Here is a 22,464-nt window from a genome sequence, read left to right as displayed (position 1 = left end):
CTAAGAAATATTACAAAAAAAGTGTTAGGAAACTGGATAAGGATGTGGTCCTGCAAAGGAGAGATGACGAAAGAGCACCACTGAAAGAAAGCATGAACCACAACGCTTCCGTAGAAATCCTTTTCAGATGTTCCTAACCTGACGGCTCCTTCACAACTTTTTTTCTATCTACTTACCTCTTTTTCACCTCACCACCACTGAGGTCAGCTTTCAATCTGATGAGCTTGCTTAAAGTGGACTAGTTTGTAAGAAAAATATTAACAGTTTCCTCTTGATGTCTATACAAATTAAAGCTGGATGGATTTGTTTAATAATGATGACATCAGAGTTTAGATTTGGAGATCTTAACATGTAGTCATAAAACTTCAGAGCAGGAAATGGAGTCTATATGTGAAAAAAAAATCATCTCAAGTGCAACTTTCCTTAGTCTATGATCTGCACCTACAGTCCTAATCATCCTGTGAGTTCTGATGAGTAGATAAAATACTATAAAGATATCTATACATTATATTTTAAGGACCATAGAAGGGTAGGCTGGAACATGGAGGTCCCACTGCCCTTAACTGTATCCACAGGATGAAGAAAAGCCAACTGGAAGGAATAAGATGTAGCAAGTATGTCTGAGAACTGGCATTTCATAAATAATTACTGCTGCCTTTAGTTCTGGGCGAGTTACTGATAAACATCTTTTCCCCTTAAACCTCTTTTCTCCTTCCCTACTATTATTTATTGTTTGATTCTTATTTATTAAGTAGATACTAGGATTAATAAAATATAGTCACTGCCCTTAGATGCTCTTAAACTGAATGGGGGCAAGTAGACATGTAAAGAGATAATAATGACCCCTCCTTGGAAATGACCCGATAAACCACTGCACACTAATGCTAATGACTAGTAGGTAATAGTATAAGCTATTGATTAATATCTTTCAGGGATTTCTGCAACCGAATAGGGGATGGTGCCTTAACACATTTTGTGTAATTTCAAGTGTTTGCATTCTCACTATTATCATTGATCATGGTTCATATTTTAACGTAGTGTAAAAACCTGGGAGCATCCAAGCCTCCCATCTGAGATACAAAGCAGAAGGGAACTATTTTAAGAGTGGCAGAAAGCTGCTCTACCCCACCCAAAATACTGCTCCTGCCAACATTTTGCTGATGTTCTCAATTCAAACTCTTTATAATGAGGTGTTTTAATAAATGCATAAAGTGGAGCAATAGATCATTTTATGGTATCATCTAGTTACAGATCTACTGAAAACAACTTAGTACAATTTGTGCTCAGTCCATTTTAAATGACTAATCCTGACACTGTGCCATATCTCCCCCAGCACCGGAAGAAGGGTGGAAAGGAAACGTGCACAGAGCTATAATCTAAGTAACCTCAGCCTTTAATAGGTACAATATTAAACCATAAGAATTATGATTTCATACTTTAGTACATGCTATAATAATATTAGAATTAGCCCTAGACAGGAATGTATTTCTACTCCCAGCTCTGTTAATTATCTAGCCTCATGGCCTTGGACAAGTCACAAAACTCTCTGACTCTTGCAGTTCTCATCTATAAAAAAGAAGACTATTAGGTTCAGCGAATCCAAGGTCTGATCTATCTCTAACCTTGCAGAGTAGCTAACGTCTATGGAGTACTCGGAACAAAAAAATTTTCTGGACTCTCTCTGGACTTATCAGTTATGTTTTTTTCCTTTTGTTATGTCCAAATTGCAGTTTGCTTTTTATTAATATTCGAATGAACTTGACAACTTACCAAATAAATTGTCAGAAAGAGAAAATTCATCTGTGGCAGGTAAGTGGGAGTGTTCAATGAGATTCATTTTTGATCCCATCCAAACTTTTCTATTTGAGAATGTATTACCTTCGTTATGGTGGTCTTCAAAAAAATCCCCTGAAAGGTAAATAAATACATAGAGTGTTGGGGAGGGTGGGGAGATGATTAAGAAAGAGAGGAGGAGACAGAGAAAGCTAATTTTAACAAACACAAAAGATTCCCTTTGTAGACATTTTATCATAGCTTTTCTTACATGTCTTTCCTTGATAATTACCATTTTTTACACTCATTTGGACTTACAAATGTCTCAGATATATGCTTTCAGACTAGATAGTCTCTAATTTATCTGGGAAAACACCATATGTTTTCATTTGTTCCAGTACTTGGTAGATTTGGGCAAGATATGATATTTTGGATATGTTTATTTTATGTATAGAAAAAACAGAAACAAATATAAAAGCCTTGATTAAAAAATGGAATGAATCAATGATTTACCTTAAATTTTACACTAAAGATAAACAGGTCTTTGCAAGACACAAAAATGATTTCAGATTACTTCCTACCAGAATTTTTCATTTTCTTTTTTTGGCTGTACTGTGCAGCCTATAGGATCTTAGTTCACCAACCAGGGATTGAACCCACACCCTCAACAGTGGAAGCATAGAGTCTAATCTACTGGACCACCAGGGAATTCCTTGGAATTTTCTTAAGTTGAGTAGGCATCATATTAGCAGATTAAAAATTCAGAAGATGTTCACCCAAGATCTTTATTTTTGCCTTTTAGAGAAAATTTAAGGGGCTTACATTTTCATTCTCATGGTCTACCTTGTCATGTATTTAATCTAGGGTAAAAGAAGCTATGGCAAGAAGAAAAAGTGGTAAATCTCACCCAAATGTCTGAAGTTTCATCCTGAGAAGATGTCCAGAGTATAACCAAGAACCCTAGAGATGCGGTGTTCACTTTTACTATATTTCTAGTTCTTCCTTCCTTCCTTCCAATATGTCTTCCCCCCTGAAAAAGTAATGAAAAAAGTTGAATAATGAAAAGGTATGTTATCAGAACACTTTTTCCAAGGCCATTTTCTGAGGATGATTTTTAAGCTTTAAATCCTGTTTTTACTAAGGAATCATTTCATTTACAGATAACTACTTATATTTACAACTCAGAAAGAGAATACAGGGGGTTTGTTGGGCAATATTTATTTCATTAGAACTTCCTTACTATTCATAGCTCTCTGTTTCTTCCTCACTCAGCAAAATGTTCCAGATCAAGCAGAAGTGACAGTTCAAGCAGACATTTGGCTGCAAAGAGTTGGACACGACTGAGCAATTGAATTGAACCGAACTGAAGGTAGTCCACCAGACTACATTTGTTGTACGCAGTCATTTATTCATGTTTTCAACAAATATTTATTGAGGAGTTATTCTGAACTAAGCTCTGTGCTGGATCTTTGAAAATGAAATAACAGGAAAAATATCATCCAAAATCTTTGATATGAAGCTTAATGAGAAACAGAGACATTAAAAAACAATCACAGGAATACACAGATGATTACATGTTGTCTTGAAAGCTGCTGATGAAGGCAAAGATGAGGATGCTCTAGTGGGGACCCACCTGTATTAGATTCAAGAGGCCGTCTCACCACCCTGAAGTCAGGAGGGAAAGGGGTGTGAAAAGGAGTCAAGATAGAGAAGTAGTTAAAGGAAAATGTGTGGTTTTGAGGGCAATTTTTAAAGACAAGCAATACTAGGTCACATCTAGAATACACCAGAGAGGTTGAGGAAACAAGAGAGAGCAGCTCCTGAGAAATGATACTAGCTGTGTCCACTGTGAGAACGCAGACATACCTGAGTCCATCTGCTGAACCACTGGCCTGGCCCTACCAAAGTCTACTGTCCAATAAGCCAAAGGGCTTGTTGGGAGAAAACTCATCCTACAGTCAGAGGGAACCAGAACCATGATCTTCACCTCAGTCCTTGGAGGAATGTGTAATCCTCAATGTGGCACGTTTGACCAACCTGTATCAGATTCAAGAGGTCTTGACACTCTGAGGTAAGAAGGGAGAGGGTTATAAATAAAAACGAGTCTAGAAATACTGAACTGTAAGATAGAACTTCCAAAAGAATGAAACAAGGAGGAGAGAGCTCATTTCACTTCCATCCCCACCTTCAAACAACTCTGCAACATATCATAGTCACAGGAGCTTTGACTCCAAGGGGACTCTGGGCCTTTCTGGGGCATCTGTGAAACAGTGGCACCATCTAGGTATCACCATGACCCATGGAAACGTGCCCAACAGAGGAACTGTGACCACTGGTTGGGCACTGCTTTCCCCCATGAATACATAAAGTGATGGAAGAAGTGGCCAGAGTAGACTTGATTATGAACAAACATAAAGAGACCCAGGGCTTCCTAAAACATCTGCAGGGAGAGGAGGGCTTTGATAAGGAACTAGAAGTCCTGAGGAATAAACCAGTAAAAGTTCAGTTGTCACTATCGATGGGACCACATTCATACTCATAAGCTAGCTGCGTGTGTGTGCGCTCAGTTGTGTCTGTCTCTTTGTGACCCCATGGACTGTAGCCCACCAGGCTCCACTGTCCATGGGATTTCTCAGGCAAGAATACTGGAGTGCATAGCCTTTCCCTTCTCCAGGGGAATTGAACTTGCATCTCATCCTTGGTAGGCTGATTCTTTATCACTGAGCCACCTGGGAAGCCCCTGAATAGCTAACAAAAGTCTCCCAGAATCCAGACAGTTGACCAAGTCTGCTCAAATCAGGTCTGTTGGTTATGATTTCTGAAGGGAGTTAATACGAAGGAAACTCTTTAATTTTTGAAATGGTAACACAAGCACATGGCAAGCAATTCAGCACTACAGTGAAAAATAAGTCTTCCTTGAGTTCTGTCCCCCTTTTCCCTTACCAGCCACCAGAGCTGGTTTCTTGTGTATCCTTCTCATACTGTACCCACTCTTAGCATAAAGGCCCCCATACCTTAAACTGGAGTCTGGCAACCTACTGCCTGTAGGCCAGAGCTGGTCTACCACCTGTTTTTGTAAAGCCTGTGAACTAAGAATGGTTTTTACATTTTCAGACAGTTGGGAAAATATCAGAAGAAAGAAATTTCATGACATGAAAATTATATAAAATTCACATTTAAATGTTCATAAACAAAGTTTTATTGGCTCACAGACATACTCATTTGTTTCTGGACAATCTATGGCTTTTTTTCCCCTGCAATGGCAGAGTTGAATAGTTGCAACACACACTGTATGACCCACAAAACCAAAATTTACTGTCTAGCCCCTTTGTAGGAAAAGATTCTTTCCTCCTGCCTTATATAAAGAATAGAAGAAAAATTTAAAAATCAAAGTAATATCATAGTAAACTGTGAATAATTATAATGAGTACCTTGGGGATGTGACCCCATCTAATTTTATACATATCACGATAGTAGACTCTTCTTTGCCTCTTGACAGATCCTTCCTGGGTTTGGCAGCTTTAGTCTTAATTACCCTGTGATTTAATGAGAACCTTCTATGTACAACAAAGGTCCATATTGTCAAAGCTATGGTTTTTCCAGTAGTCATGTATGGATTTGAGAACTGGACCATAAAGAAGACTGAGTGCCAAAGAAATGATACTTTCAAACTGTGGTGCTGGAGAAGGCTCTTGAGAGTCCCTTGGACAGCAAGATCAAACCAGCCAATCCTAAAGAAAATTAACCCTGAATATTTATTGGAAGGACTGATCCTGCAGTTGAAGCTACAATACTTCAGCCACTTATGCAAAGAGCTGACTCATTTGAAAAGACCCTGATGCTGGGAAAGATTGAGGGCAGGAGGAGAAGGGGACGACAGAGGATAAGATGGTTCGATGGAGTCATCAACTAAATAGGACATGAGTTTGAGCAAACTCTGGGAGATAGTGAAGGACAGGGAAGCCTGATGTGCTGTAGTCCATGGGGTCACAAAGAGCCAGACACAACTGAGAGACTGAACAACAAAAACTACATCTGAAGCATTTGGCAAATGTTTCCACATATGTTATTCCTTTAATGAGGGTTACATCGGTGTCTTCCTTTCTCTAATACTCTTCCCTTTCTTTGGGGGAATTGCTTCACAATAGGAGAATAACTCCCTGGAAGATCTAAGAAAGATAGTAGCTCTAGAGTCTTTTTTCCTCCTTGATTTCTCCCTTTCATACAAGCAATCATTTTATAGGTTGAGAATAAGAAAATGAATATTCTCTACCTTAGTGACCTTTGAATTTTGCTTGTTTACCCCCAAAAATGAAGTTTAAAAAAAAATATTTTCCCTCAACACATTTTTGGGTTGGCATCTAAAGTTTTTTACTAAAAAATAAACTAGTTCAAAAACTGTAATTGCTGATATATTGCAAAAATTTACATTTTTATACGTTATTATATCACTCAAATCTCTTCAATTAAATCTAAATACCACAGCAACTTAATAATCTTCTTCATCGTTCTAAGAAATATAAGGAAATGTTCTTTAAATTTTGGGAAAAAAGTTTAATCATCCCTGTCCTTTTTTGAGTTCCCATTGCATTCCACTACATTGCAGAATTTTATCCTAACGTATAGTTGAATGTCTATTACTGAATATTCTATCATATTTTCTATAAGTAAGTTTTGTATACAAATTTGGATTTAAAAAATTTCTAATGGATTCAATATTTTAAATGTTTAGACAAATTATTTTTCCAGATTAAGTTTATTACTAGCTATTAATATTGGTGCTTAGCAAACTTTGTCTACAAATAGGGTGGCTCACCCTCTGTGTTCCAGAGCACAATGGAGACACCCATCTGGTGTGGAGGAAAGAGCATGCAGATGAGAAAGGAAGACGCCACTGTTGGGTAACAGCCAGAGCCAGCACTGGCAGAGCACACACATCAGGGGAAGAACACTGTCTTAGAAATGCAGGTAAAGGTTCTGGTTAAATAATGAACTTTGAACAACTGCAGAGAGAGAACCTAAGCATCTTTGAAGTTAGTAATAAAATCCCTGCTAACAGAAAGCCATCTTTTCTATTCAGGTGAATTCATGTATGTATCAACACACAAAACTTTATGTTTGGAATTGCAGCTGATAAAGAAAAATACCTTCTCTATCTTCATGCACTATTTTCCCGAAAAGCTGTTATAATTTATTTTTCAAATGAAAGCATTTTTAAAATAAAGAGGTCATTGCCGAAAATTCAGACAATAGAGAAAGGTATTTACAAAATGCTAAGTGACATTCTATAATTTTGCTCCAATTTACACTCATACCAACAGTGGATCTGGGTACGTATCTCATCACACCTTCATTGGCATTACTTGCTCCCACTTCAAACATTCTTTTCTAATTTGCCAGTGGCTAATCCTATCTCACTGTATTGAATTATATTTCCTTGAATATGAGGAAATTGAAAAGAAATTTATTTTACATCTTTATTGTCTGTATGTGGTAGATATTTTTTATGTCCTTTGCACCTTTCTATGGAAGTTTGCTTTTTTTATTGACTTAGAGGAGTTCTTTGTATATTGAGTGTGCTAGCATTCTAGTATATTTATTACAAACATTTCCATTTGTCTTTTAATTATCTTTACTTGAAAAGATTTGCACTGTATGTAGTTAAATATATTAGATTTTTTAAAAGCTTTTTAGTTTTAGTTTCTGGTACAGGGTGATTTTTCTGAGAATTGATTGCTGAATACTTTTTTCCTTTCCCATTGATTTATAATTTTTCTTTTATTGAGACTGAATTTAGTTTCCCATTGATCATATATTACATCTGCATCAAGATCATCCTTTGATTCATGGGGTCGCAAAGAGTCGGACACGACTGAGCGACTGATCTGATCTGATCTGATTATTGCTCATTTGTTTCAACCTTTTCTAAGATATTCTTACCTTCTTACTCTCTATGATAAATTATCACATCTTGTATCACATTCTTTAAGAAAAGTTTCTTTGAGAGTTTGATATGGTACCAAACCTATATATTTAGGTAGGAAGATTTATATCTTTACAATATTCAGTTTTGTCTTTCAGGGGGAAGTTGTGGCTTCATTTATTCAAACATGCTTTTATAACTCTCAGTTTTGTAGATTTTCTTTCATGTATGTCCCAACTTCTCCAGGAATGCATCCCCTATCATTTTTCTTCCCTGCTCCTCATGTGGTCATTAATGATTTAACTTCATCTGTCGTCTTCTCCACTGTATTGCAAACTCCTAGCAGGTAGGAACCATAGCTACGCTCCTTTTGTATCCCCTCTCACAGCTAGCAGAGTTATGCATACACAGAAATAATATCTGTGGTCCAAGACAGATGTCAAGAGGGATGAAACATGAGAAGATTAGAATGAAGAGGGAAGGAATGGGAGTTTCGAATTAGCAGAGAGAAACTATCATATACAGGAGGGAAAAACAACAGGTCCTACTGTATAACACAGGCTTTCCTTGTGGCTCAGCTGGTAAAGAATCTGCCTGCAATGCAGGAGACCTGGGTTCAATCCCTGCATTGGGAAGATCCCCTGGAGAAGGGAAAGGCTACCCACTCCAGTATGCTGGCCTGGAGAATTCCGTGGACTGTATAGTTGGACATGACTGAGCGACTTTAATTTCATTGTATAACACAGTGAACTGTATTCAATATCCTGTGACAAACCATAATGGAAAAGAATATGAAAAAGAATATATTGAACGTGTGTATATGTATGTGTGTATAACTGAGTCAACTATGTGCGTGTGTGCTCATTCAGTCATGTCTGACTCCTTGTGACCCTGTGGCCTGTAGCCTTCCAGGCTCCTCTGTTCATGGGATTCTTCAGGCAAGAATGTTGGAGTGGGTTGCCATTTCCTCCACCAGGGGATCTTCCTGACCCAGGGATCAAAAAAAGAAAAAGGAGACTAGCATAGAGAACCAGTGCTGACCTTTCATAGCTTCATCCATAACCTGCAACTATTCACTTAACACTCTGCCCCATTATATACCCTCAGCTGAATGTTTAAAAACCTAAATAATAGAAATGATATAAAGATTATAAGGCAATCTTTCATAAATGTCCATAAAGTGACAGGCACAAATTTGACTGCATTGTTTCCAACAGTAAAATAAATAAATAAATAAAAAAACTGGAAACATTAATAAATGTCCATTAACGATTGAATGAGTACAATAAAGAAATAGTATATGCATAGTGCTGTAAGTTGGAGAAGGCAATGGCAACCCACTCCAGTACTCTTGCCTGGAAAATCCCACGGGCAGAGGAGCCTAGTAGGCTGCAGTCCATGAGGTCGCTACGAGTCAGACACGACTGAGAGACTTCACTTTTTTCACTTTCATGCATTGAAGAAGGAAATGGCAACCCACTCCAGTGTTCTTGCTTGGAGAATCCCAGGGATGGGGGAGCCTGGTGGGCTTCTGTCTATGGGGTCGCACAGAGTCGGACACGACTGAAGTGACTTAGCAGCAGTGCTGTAAGTATATTTGTAAGTGCTATATAGCATTTAAATGAATGGACTAAGTATTCATATGGATAAACTGAGTAACTTCATATTGCGGAAAAGAATCAGGTTGCCCAGTAATACATGTGGTTTGATATAGTGTATGTAAATTTAAAGATATGTGAAACAATGCTACATATTAATCCTGATATCCTAATGCAAGGGTCAGCAAATACGATCCCCAAGCCGAACCTAGCTTGCCCAGAACCAAACATGCCTTTTTGTTTACATATTGCCTATGGCTGTTTTCACACCACAGTGACAGAGTTTAAGTAGTTGCGACACAATTGCACGTGGTCTGCAAAGCCTAAAATACTCACTCTCTGGTCTTTATAGAAAAAGCTCCTGATCCCTGTCTAACCTGTAGAGACAAGCCTGGAAGTGTTGAACGCACATTCAGGATGTGGTCAGAATGACTGGGTGGATACAGAGGGAATTTCAAAGCATCTTTAATTCTCCCCTTAAGCTAGGGGTTAAATACAAGAAAGCTGATGATATTATTCAATGTTCTTCATGTTGGAAATATTTCATAATTTAAAAAATGAATGAAATTATATACGTGAAGAATTTCCTCATCTATAAAGATATGCAAACTCATACAGAGATTCTCTCTTACACACTCTTAAACATACAAACACACACACACACACAGATTCTTGAGGCTTTGAGGAGGAAGTATTTCCTAACTATAAAATGTTGGGGACTTTTAACTGTAGTCAACGAGGTGCTATTGGAAATTTTGATGGCACAATAAAATCTATGTTCAAGAAGATTAGTCTTATGAGAAGGCGGGACAGGGGAGTAAGCAGTGAAAAGAGAAGGAAAATTCAGGAAATTCGCATTCCGGAAGTGAGATGATTAGGTGCAAAGCAGGGTGGTTTCTGTAAAGATGGAAAGGAAGTGACTTGAGTACAGTTTACAAACAGGAGGAGGAAGAAGAGAAAGCAGGCTGATGATACAAAGTTTAAAACTTTGGTACTGGTGGAAGCAGGGACAAAATGTTTATTTTACTTTATGTTTATTTGTACTATGATGTAATGTAAACCTTAACTTAAGGACCCAGGAATCATTTCAGAAGTGGTAAGCACTATTTGTTTTTAAAGTGATAAGACACAGAGTGACTGGTAGCTTGGACTCCTACTTTCTGGTTATCAGTTTGTACTTGTTTGGATAGCGTGTGTCACATGGAGTTCATGGTGGATGGAACTTCTCTGATTTAGCACAAACCATTTGGAAGAGACCTTGGAAAGACCCTGCTCCAATTAAACGGCCTTGACTCTGATTTAGAAGAATCTCAGCTCTCAGAATATGAAGATAAAAAAACAGTTTCTTGTGCTGGTTCCCCATGAACTCTCTACACCCAAAGTCACCCTTCTCAGTGACATTTTTCTCAGATAAACCCAATTGCTGGTGGTAAAGCATATACTTTGGGGGATATCTATGTAGTTCATTCATAAAGGGCAATAAAAAATAAACTTTTTCTAGCCATCATCATTTCATGCTCAGCAGAAGTCCTGGATTCAGCCCAAGGCTGGAAGAATGTTCCTAAGAGAAAAGAGAAAGGAGTTCTAGAAGAAAAGGTTTTATCTCACAGGGGATTTGGTTTTCCCAGAAGTAATCAAACCAAAGTAATTCTTTCCAGGGCCAAAATACAGATTTAGAAAAACAAATCCTTTCCATTTGGGGCAGAATGCATACTTGTAGATGTATGGTTTGAGTCCCTTTACTGTTCAACTGAAATGATCACAACATTGTTAACTGACTGTGCTCCAATACAAAATAAAAAGTTTTTAAGAAAAAACAAACAAACAACTAAACAGTTCTCATGGGGGGAAAAAAAGGGAAAAGAGAATAGATCCTTTCCAAAGTTGAGATTTAAAGGACAATGTGTGGCCATTGTGATCACATTATTCTGAGAGTAGTGCCCTGTAAGAACTGGATGACCTTTATTGCTATCACAGTAACGTTTACATCTTTTGTGAAAATAGATTAAAATAATATCTACTATTTTATGAATACTTACTATGCGGCAGCTTTCATGCTATGTTATCTCATTTGATCTGTAATAAACCAAGTAGGTAATAATATATACACTTTATAAATGAGAAAACTGAGGCTCAAAGAGATTAAGCAAACTTTCCAAGGTCACGTCGCTAGTAAGAACCAGAGTGGGGATGTAAACTCACCATCTAACTCTAAATTCATGTTTTTCCAGGCAACTCTCCCACTGAGACTGTCATTAACTACTCACCAGTGCTTAGTGAGGGTGAACTGGCATTTCTGCAAGGTCAGTTCTGCCTAAAGCATTTCAACATTAGCTGTTTATATGCACAATTAAGTAAGCCTCTACAAAGTTTGCCTGTCATATTATTTTGCTTCTTTTCAAACTTCTTTGCTGTTTCTAAAGTCTTCATTTAGGGACTTCCTGGTGATCCAGTGGCTAAGACTCTGAGCTCCCAATGCAGAGGGCCTGGGTTCAATCCCTGATAAAGGAACAAGATCCCACATGGTGCAACAAAGAGTTGCACGTCACAAATAAAGAGCCTGCATGCCACAACTAAGACTCAACTCAGTTAAACAGATAAATAAACAAAAAATAAATACTTTTTTAAATAATAAAAAATAAAGTCACCATGTAAAGTTACACTTCCTTCAGGTGTTATACAATAAGAATATTTTTGAGTCAACCAGACTTCTACTTCTGAGCTTCTGTGCTTTGGAGGTTATACAATAGGGCTCAAAGAGTGGCTGACCTTTATTTTCAACTAAGTGTAAAAGAAGCACCTGGAATAAAGGCTCCCAGGGCCATGAACTTGAGAGTCAGGACTCTTTAAATTTTGCACCCTAAGCATCTCATTTGTCTTATTCTAGTTCTAGGCCTCCTTTTTAACCTTGACCAGGGCTGATCTCTAGCAAACTATCATAGCACTGGGCACGTCTTGGAGCATGCGTCCAGTTGTAATTCTCCCTTCGTTTTTGTGGTGGTTTGGCTGTTGGTCACCCCATTGGGGGCTTCCCAGGTGGTACTAGTGGTAAAGAACCTGCCTACCAATGCAGGAGCCGGAAGAGATTTGGGTTTGATCCCTGGGTAGGGAAGATCCTCTTCCTGGAGGAGGGCATGACAATCCAATCCAGTATTCTTGCCTGGGGAATCCCATCAGAGGAGCCTGGTGGGCTACTGTCCATAGGGTTGCAAAGAGTCAGACACGACTGAAGCAACTTAGCACGCATGCACCCACAAACCCCTACTGGACCATCAGCTCTAGGAGTGCTCACCCTGGATCTCCAGTCCCCAGCCTGTGGCCAAGTACACATTAGATACACAATTAATTATTTGCTGACTGATGAATAAATGAATACGTGAACTAAACACATAAACAATAAATGAATAATATATCTCACCAGATAACCATTTTTAGAATCAGTCTTATTTCGGCCACAGAATCAACATTAATACAGGTGTAGGATAACAACACATGCAAGAGCTGAAGAAGGACTTTTTTTTTAAGTCACACAAAAAACCTGACAACTAAGGCTGCTTCCCCACAATGTAGTCCTAATTAGTGAAGCGAAAATCCACTCTTGCTGGAAATCTCTTAAGCAGTGATCCCCTACATTTTATACATGGACTGACCACCCCAGGAAATAATTTTAATCATCCTCCCAAAGCTCACTTTGTTAATTTCTCTTCCTTGAGAGCTACCAGGAATAGTTTTTGGTCTACTTAACATTCATTCTTAATAGAGAAGTTTCTCCCCATTATCTGCTATAGTCAAAATGGTCAAGATGATGGAGAAAGTTACGCTGTTTCCATGGCTGAATTGTCATCTTCTTTTCAAATAATTCATTAGATCTTCTGAAATTTTATGACTATTACTTTTTAAATCAATTTATTTGTAATTAGAGGATAATTGCTTTATAATACTATGTTGGTTTCTGCCTGACATATATCAACATGAATCAGCCATAGGTATACATATGGCCCCTCTCTCTTGAAACTCCCTCCCACTTCCCACTTCATCCCACCTATTATTTATATAAATCATTTGTTACTTGTAAAAGTGGCCACCATGGCTTCTCCCATTCTATATGCCCTTCTGCAATGAGGGTTTGCCACTACCCATCAATAGGTGAAGGCTATTTCCGCAGCCCTTGAACCTGAACTGGTCTGGTAACTTCCTTGATCAGTAGAATGGTAGAAGTGATGTTGTGAGACTTCTGAGCTTGCCCTTAAGAGGCATTGAAGCTTCTGTTCCCTCAGTCTAAGAATGCTGCTGGGAAACTGTCACATTATTTGTAGATGCCCCAGATATGAAACCTAAGGGAGACAGAACTCAGCTATCCAAACTGCCACATTTGACAGTCACACCAGGACACCAGACCTCTGTGAGGCCATCTTGGACCTTCTGTTTCATCTGACTGTCTATCAGAAAGAACCACTTGAGTGAGCCCAGGCAAAACTATCAGAGGAACTGCTCCTCCAAAAGTCACTAAGCTTTGGGGTAGTTGTTACAAAGAAATAAATAACTGCTACAGAACTGGTACTTAGAAGGGGGATGATTTTTTTTTTTAAGAGGCTAAACAAATGGCTTTGGCTTTGGGATTGGGAGGTGGACAGAGCCTGAAAGGGCAGTGGGGACACTGGTAGAAATTGGAAGAGTGGGGAGGAACTTTCTATAGGAAGCTGAAAAATGAACAGGTCATATTTTGCAGTCTCTCTCTCTCTCTCTCTCTCTCTCTGTCTGTCTCTCATACACACACACACACACACACACACACACACACACACACACATACACAGGGGCAAAACTGTTCAACTTGGAAGATACACAGTTTCCTAATGAACCTGTGGATTTTTGTTTGTTTCACTCTGGTTTGGTTTCAGGAGTGGCAGAGCCTTTTCCCCACTGACCTCCAATTACCTCTGTGGATCCCTTTGGGATTAAGGAGAACTCCAAATAATAAGGTGAATGTGTCAAGTGGTGTTTTTAGCTGTGAATAATAGGTACATGAAAACAGAGATGAATTAGGAAGGAGCTATTTGTTTTAAGCAGGATTGGAAGCAACAGCACAGTACAGCATTTTGGGCTTCCCTGGTGGCTCAGTGGTGAAGAATCTGCCTACCAATGTAGGAAACCCAGGTTCGACCCTTGGGTCGGGAAGATCCCCTGAAGGCAGGCATGGCTATCCATGCCAGTATTCTGGCCTGGAGAATCCTATGGATAGAGGAGCCTAGCAGGCTATAGTCCATAGGGTCGCACAGAGTCAAACACAACTGAAGCAACTTAGCACGCGAGAGGTCCAGGATGTGCTGGATTGATAAACAAGACTATTGTACACTTTTGTTCTTTCATATGACATAAGAGTCTCAAAATAAACGATTCCACAGTAAATATCAAATCATGGATGTGGCTATAAGATCCTTTGCTGAGAGCTCAAAAAGCATAAGGAGGTGCCTAGGAGACTCTCACATCCAGGTAAAAGAGCTTCTAAGAATTCCAGGGCATTATCCCACAACATTATTTCATAATAGCTTGGCGTGTCCAAAGTAGAAAGAAGTTTGTCTCAAAAAATTATGGAGGTAAGTTATCAGGCATGGAGTAAGTCCTCAAAAGACTAATAAGAAATCCACAAAGTGCTTTAGCAAATAGGTTTAATGAGAGCAATGCCATCTTAAACCAAAAGCTAACTCTGCAATTCTTAGAAATAAGTAAAGCCCCACCCATGAATGAGCTGTCTTGATGACTTGCTTTGAGCGACAGAATTGTTGTACTTCTGAAGGTAAACCTCAAGAGAACCTTGTTACTTTCACTTGCATCCTCTTGGGATGTTGTCCTGAGACCCCATGCCATGAAGAAGCCAGGAATGAAACACTCCAAGACAAAGACACTGGGTCATTTCAATTATCCCAGTCAACAGCCTTCATCAAGGCCCCAGTCATGAGAATGGGACCTAGTTGACCCTCCAGTTTATATGTTACCTGATTGAACTCAGGAAAAACCAGCAAACAGCCACCTAGTCAGCTCACAAACTTATAGGACATAATAAGTTATTATCTTTTTAAGCCATTAAGTTGTGCAGTAGCTTATTCATAGTACTAGATAACTGATACAATCTCCCAAAATGAACAGTATGGCATGTTGTCTTTTGTTTTACTGGGTCTAAAAAAGAGACCCCTTGCTTAAAAATACTACATTTTCTCTCTTAAAGTGGCATTTCAATGTCCATTTCCAATATCAATGCCAAGAGAATTCATCCACTCACATATTTATTCATCCAATATACATTTATTGACTCTGTGTCAGGCATTGAACAGATACAGGCAAAAAAAAAAAAAAAAAATCATGATCCTTCAAGAGGCTTAGTGGTAAAGTCAGATAAGGACAACAACCCAATCAAAATGGCATGGGGATTGCTATAATAGAGGTAAGCACAGTCCCTTCAGGAGCACAAGCAAAGGCTTCACTCATTCAGCATTCATTAATTGTTCACCAGGTACCAGTTTTGATCTGGGTCTTGGAAATAGAATGATGGATGAGACAGAATAAAAAAATAAATCCTGATAATTTGCAAGTAAACAAGTAGTAAGGTTTCCAATGATGATAACAAGAAAGTAAAGGAGATAAAGGATAAAGTGGTGTGCATGCATGCATGCTAAGTCACTAAGTCATGTCTGACTCTTTGCAACCCTGTGGACTGTAGGCCGCCAGGGATTCTCCAGGCAAGACTACTGGAGTGGTTGCCATGCCCTCCTCCAGGGGATCTTCCACATCTCAGGGATTGAACCTGAATCTCTCAGATCTCCTGCACTGGCAGGCGGGTTCTTTACCACTAGCGCCATCTGGGCACTGGGCACTATATTAGAGAGGGTGATCCTAGAAGAGCTCTCTAGAGAGTGGACATTTGAACTGAGATGTGGAGAAGAAGAAGAAGTAAGCCGAAAAAGGGGGAAATAAGTCCAGGCAGAGTGGTCAGCAAGTGCTAAGGACCTTGGTTGGGGTGCTGGAGGAACAGCAAAAGCCCAGTGAGGTTGGAGAGGAGTAAGCAAAGAGGCAGTGCAGGAGATGAGGTCTGAGAGTAAGCACCTCTCTATGGGCTGTTGACTATGAAAAGGAGTTCAAATTTATTCTAAATGGGAGTCTGCCTGATGCATGTTCAGCATGGATGTGACTAGGAGAGAAAGAAAGTCTTTTTGAGGGTGGGGGGCTGGTTCGTGAATTTAATCTCTAAGAAGTAGGCACTAAACTAAGCAGAAGGCATGCAGAGGAGATGGCCACAGGAAGAAAACAGCAGGCTGTCTTCTAAGCAGACATATATTGTCCTCATGCTGTAGTGAGTGGACTCAGCTCAAACCAGTGGAGAAAGGTGGCCTATTCAAGACCCAATAGCCAGAAAAATGATGATTCCTTTGGGGTAAAAAATTAAAACGTCCTATTTTGTATCATTTTAAGTCTCAGGTGGATTAAAGACCTTTAAAATGATAAACATTGGGAGAAAATATAGAAAAACACATTTGTGATCTTTATGAATTTAGGGCATTGAAAAAAAAGACTTATTGAACAAGAAACAAATAGGAAAAGAATCAATTTGACTACATTAAAATCAAGAAGACAGAAATCAAGACACCATAAACAAAGCTAAATATATGAAATAAACTGGGAGAAAATGTTTACCACATAAATAACAGCCAAAAATTAGTATAAACAACATATTAATAACTCCTGTAAATAAAAACAGAAAAGATAAACAACTCAAGGAAGAAACTGGCAAAGGATACAAAGAGGAAATTTACCAAAAGGGAAATACAAGTGGTTGATGAACATACAAAAACATCTGAAGCTAGTTATTAATTAGAAAAATGCAAACTAATACAACTAGATACTATTTCCACCATTGAATTATCAATGCTTTTTTGTCTGATAATATTAAAAGTTGAAGAAGATGTGTGGAAATACGCATTCTCACACACTGCTAGTGGGGGCATAGTTGTTATATCTTTTTGGAAGACTCTTTAGCAGTATATTCTGAAAAGTAAAAGTACAATTCTTAGGTATCTTCCCTGGATAAAGCTTTGTACAGGTACACAAGAATGTTCACTCTAGCACTGCTTCTATTTAAAATAGGAACTGAAATATCAAAGCTTTATTTGGACTTTTATCCAGAAAAATTAAAATTAATAAAAATTTATTTTATATTCACACCTATTAATTTTGGTCACCAGAACTCTGTTGTCATTCTTAGACCTAACAAAGAAAAAACATATTTTTCCTGTGCAATACTTTCTTTCTTATACAATACTTCCCTTGGCAATCAAGCTGCATTATGTTGGCATTGAACTGAAACAAGTTTACAAAGAAGAGAAAAAGAAGAGCAGACATTTCCTTTATTGCCCAAATTGGAAAAGGGCAAACTAAAGGGGAAAATAACTCACTGTGGAGGGCAAGGGGTCTAGGGGATTGCAGATTGGGATGAAAGAACAGGGAGGTAGGAGAAGAGATGAGGGTGGATATTTTTAGGTACTGATGACTTTTGCCTCCCCTGCAGCTGGGTGACTGAGGATACATAGAGTGATGCCTCCTACATTTCCACTCGTAGAAAACATAACAGCAACAAGAAATACCTGGGAAGAAAAACACTGTTCCCATTTCTTTTACCCCCTTCATGATGTATGTTGCTAAGATTTAAGAGAAAAACGAGACTGAGCAAAATGAAGGAAAAACACTCCCTATCAAGAAAAGAACATGAACCTTCATTCTTTTCTTTATCCACCCACCTAATGATACTGCAAGTTTCTGAAAACCTATCACAAGGTGTAACGTATTCTCCTGGTGTTCATAACCTGAGGTTTCTGTGAAACACAGCAGTTCTGAGTGCCTTTTGAAAGTCCCTGATCACAACACCAGGGAGGGTTCACTGCATCTTTAATTAAGATGAAAATAACTGAGGTGTCCAGTCAGCTCTCCTAGACTGACCTTTGGGTTAAAGCAAGTAGTGCTAATAACTTTCCACTTGCCCTGCTTGAGTGTGTTATTGGAAAATGCCCTAAGAAGTTTTAGGAATCTTTACAATTGTGCTAAGCTAAGCTAAGTCACTTCAGTCATGTCCGACTCTGTGTGACCCCATAGATGGCAGCCCACCAGCCTCCCCCATCTCTGGGATTCTCCAGGCAAGAACACTGGAGTGGGTTGCCATTTCCCTCTCCAATGCATGAAAGTGAAAAGTGAAAGTGAAGTTGCTCAGTCGTGTCCAACCCTCAGCGACTCCATGAACTGCCGCCCACCAGGCTCCTCTGTCCATGAGATTTTCCAGGCAAGAGTACTGGAGTGGGGTGCCATTGCCTTCTCTGGCACAATTGTGCTGCTGCTGCTGCTGCTGCTAAGTCGCTTCAGTCGTGTCCGACTCTGTGCGACCCCAGAGACAGCAGCCCACCAGGTTTCCCTGTCCCTGGGATTCTCCAGGCAAGAACACTGGAGTGGGTTGCCATTTCCTTCTCCAATGCATGAAAGTGAAAAGTGAAAGTAAAGTCGCTCAGTCGTCTGACTCTAGCGACCCCATGGACTTCAGCCCACCAGGCTCCTCCGTCCACGGGATTTTCCAGGCAAAAGTACTGGAGTGGGGTGCCATTGCCTTCTCTGGCACAATTGTGCTAGGTCTTAACAAATCACCCCTGTCGAGATGAAACATTTGTGGTCTGGTCCACCTGCTTTCCTCCCATCGTTCCAGATTTCAAATTCTCCCAACCTCCAACAATACCAAGGTAGCAAGAAGAGACCTTTTGAGTTAAAAAGACTTGCCCGTCCTGTTACTTCCTAACTGTGATTGCAGATAGGTGACTTGTTCCCTTTGAGCCTCAGTTTTCTCATCAGTAAAATGAGTATGAGAACTTCCATTCAGGGTTATTGTGAGAAGGAAACAGGCAATTTAGACAAAGCCTCTGACATGTTGGTACACACTCTTGCGTACAAAGTTCTTTTCTTTTACTTCCAAATACAACAACGGGGTGTTCCACCACCATGTGGCCAGATTTTGGAGGTGTGGAAATAAAAGGAAGGACAGGGATTACATTACTTTGCTTCTCCGACTGGGGGAGAGAGGGCAGAGGTGTGTGGTGGAAAACAATGCTGCAGATCCTGATGAAGGGTCTCAGAACCAAAGCATCATCCCTGGCCAGTATTTTATCAGCTAACTCGAGTTGCATCAGCCATATTGCAACATTCTCAGCAAAACAGAAAAGTCCACATTGCAGATGGCACAGGTCCACAATTTGGAGGGTGGGGGAGACTCAGAGACAAAGGTGTCTATCATTTTATAAAAATCACACTAAAAACCTGGCATTAGCTGTCTCTATTCACTTTCACTTTTCACTTTCATGCATTGGAGAAGGAAATGGCAACCCACTCCAGTGTTCTTGCCTGGAGAATCCTAGGGATGGGGGAGCCTAGTGGGCTGCCGTCTATGGGGTCACACAGAGTCGGACACGACTGAAGTGACTTAGCAGCAGCAGCACTCCCCTTGTTGATACTGCTGAGGTGGTTCTAAGGCAGCATCAGTGACATCATCAGATTTCTTTAAAGCTCAGGTGAGTTTCTCAGACCAAGGATCCAGCATGAGTCATTTGCATCCCTTTCCCCAGCCCCTCCCTTCTAAACAAAAACTCCGTTGAGAGAAATATGACCCAGGCTTCGCTCACAGTTGCCTAATTCCCTATGGCAGCATGTAGAGCAGGAGATGCTTTATCTGCAGATTCAGACCTTGGAGAATTTTAGTAATAAAGTTCTTCCTAACATTTTTCCATCTTATTTTAATATTTCCATCTGATACTAATATGAGAAATGGAAACCAATAGAAAAGTTTGCAGTAGGACTCAAAAGAGAAAGCTTTTGAAACCTACTCTTCTAGGAAAAACTTTCAGTCAAGCATAACTTAAATGTCATTCAAGTCCTAGATCTGAAGTCTTCTGACATTAGTAACATTCCCCAATTTGCATTAGGATTTGATAAATCACAGCATATTATACAGATAAGATTGCCTACAGAATCAGAACAGAGACACTTCTGAAATTTACGGTCTCCAGTGATTCTCTTGGGTGATCACAATGTTGAAAAAATATTCCAAAATAATTTTTCAGTAAGAAAAGCAATTTACTTTTTAATAAAGTACTACCCATTGACTTCTGCTTCTTTGTTTTGAAGATTTTTTTTTTTTGTACTTTTTTAGAAACCATCATGATCTCACATCAAATTCTACCAACTGAGAATTCATTCATTGACCAAACTTACTGATGCTAAAGAGAAACTTTCAATGACAATGTCCCCTCTGCTGTTTTGGGATGGATACCCCACTCCCAGAGAAATCAGGTACTCACTGAGATTGTCTTAGGCTGGAGGTGAACTTTCAAAGCCCTGGGAGGATTCTGAGTCCAGTCTTCCTCTCCAAAATGCAGTGGTTTTGCTACAAATGCTCAGGATCTGATTTTGCATTGGGGCGAGTCCAGGAGACAGTGGGGTGAGGAGGAGGGAGTTCCAGCAGGAGCCGGGGCCAGTCATGGGCGGCCTTCCCGCCCAGCAGCAGCATCTCTGCCTTGGCTCTGTGCCTCATGGACAGAGATTAGTCATTAACAATCCTTTCCTTGCTAAAAGATATAAACAGAGAAAGGAACCTTGGGACATGCTCGAGATTCCCAGGACAAACTTCCAAAGCCCCTGGATAGGGACTGTAACAAAGCGGAGGCACGCCCTGACACCTTTGAAAATGCTTCTCTGCAGGCTGTGTTTTAAGGGTCCCAGGTACCCTGATTTCTGCACACATCATCTAAAACTGAATTGTGATCTTCCCTCTCTCTCTCCAACTGCTTTCAATAGCTCCACCACCTACAAGGGACTGAAATTAGCAACTCTGAACCTTTTCGATTCTCCCTCTCCCAGGCTTTCTGTATCAAGGAGTAACAGATTAATGTAGATTTCATCTTTGTAATGTCTTCTATTTCCAACCCACTGTGCTCCTCTGCTGATTCAGGCCTACCGCCACTTCCCTTCTGAAGAACAACGTTGCTTGGCCTCTAACTCTTCTCTTCTCTTCTGGTTTCTAAATTGCACAGCAGTGTAAATTGTGGGGCTCTGCTGAGATACCTACTCATCTGTCACAACCTCAGGAAAGACACTCAGCATTTCTGCGTCCTTGTCTATAAGATGAGGATGGTGTAACTGTCCTATATGTGGTGGTGAGAATTACATGCATAGTTTAAAATGCATAAAATGTTTATAAAAGTGCCTGACAGAGAGGAAGCACCCAATGCATTTTGTTGTTGTTATTCAGTTGCTCAGTCATGTCCAACTCTGCGACCCCATTGACTGCAGCATTTCAGGTTTCCCTGTCTTTCACCATCTCCCAGAGCTTACTCAAACTCACATCATTGAGTTGGTGATGCCATCCAACCATCTTGTCCTCTGTCGTCCCCTTCTCCTGCTTTCAATCTTTCCCAGGATCAATCTTCTCTAATGAGTCGGCTCTTTGTATCAGACAGCCAAAGTATTGGAGCTTCAACTTCAGCATCAGTCTTTCCAACGAATATTCAGGGTTGATTTCCTTTAGGACTGACTGGTTTGATGTCTGTGCAGTCCAAGGGACTCTCAAGAGTCTTCTCCAACACCACAGTTCAAAAGCATCAATTCTTCAGCACTCAGTTTTCTTTATAGTCCAACTCTCACATCCATACATGACCACTGGAAAAACCATAGCCTTGACTAGACAGACCTTTGTTGGCAAAGCAATGTCTCTGCTTTTTAATATGTTATCTAGGTTGGTCATAGCTTTTCTTCCAAGGAGCAAGCATCTTTTAATTTCATGGCTGCAGTCACCATCTGCAGTGATTTTGGAGCCCCCCCAAAATAAAGCCCCCCACTGTTTCCATTGTTTCCCCATCTATTTGCCAGAAGTGATGGGACCACATGCCACGATCTTCATTTTCTGAATGTTGAGTTTTACACCAACTTTTTTCTCTCTCCTCTTTCACTTTCATCAAGAGGCTCTTTAGTTTTTCTTCACTTTCTGCCATAAGGGTGGTGTCATCTACATATCTGAGGTTATTGTTATTTCTCCTGGCAATCTTGATTCCAACTTCTGCTTCATCCAGTCTGGCATTTCACGTGATGTAC

The 22,464-nt window shown here is 39.7% G+C and overlaps 1 protein-coding gene across 4 annotated transcripts in view; it reads right to left on the bottom strand.

Annotated features, from left to right (window-relative positions):
- Positions 1–20,826, bottom strand: part of NR1H4 (nuclear receptor subfamily 1 group H member 4) — a 78,812-nt gene extending 57,986 nt beyond the window's left edge. For 2 of the 4 annotated variants that reach the window (XM_019961151.2, XM_019961152.2), the window contains exons 1-3: positions 20,676–20,826; positions 2,681–2,803; positions 1,771–1,908 (exon numbers count right to left, since the gene is read on the bottom strand). In XM_019961151.2, coding sequence (XP_019816710.1) covers positions 1,771–1,849 — 79 coding nt within the window. In that variant the 5' untranslated portion in view covers positions 1,850–1,908; positions 2,681–2,803; positions 20,676–20,826. Of the gene's footprint in view, positions 1–1,770; positions 1,909–2,680; positions 2,804–20,675 lie in introns of those variants that run through there. The other 2 variants (XM_019961149.2, XM_019961150.2) reach the window with 1 other exon arrangement.
- Positions 20,827–22,464: the final 1,638 nt, after the last annotated feature.

Source organism: Bos indicus, chromosome 5 (assembly GCF_029378745.1).
Source record: "Bos indicus isolate NIAB-ARS_2022 breed Sahiwal x Tharparkar chromosome 5, NIAB-ARS_B.indTharparkar_mat_pri_1.0, whole genome shotgun sequence".
NCBI lineage: Eukaryota > Metazoa > Chordata > Mammalia > Artiodactyla > Bovidae > Bos > Bos indicus.
This window is presented reverse-complemented; position numbering and strand designations above follow the sequence as displayed.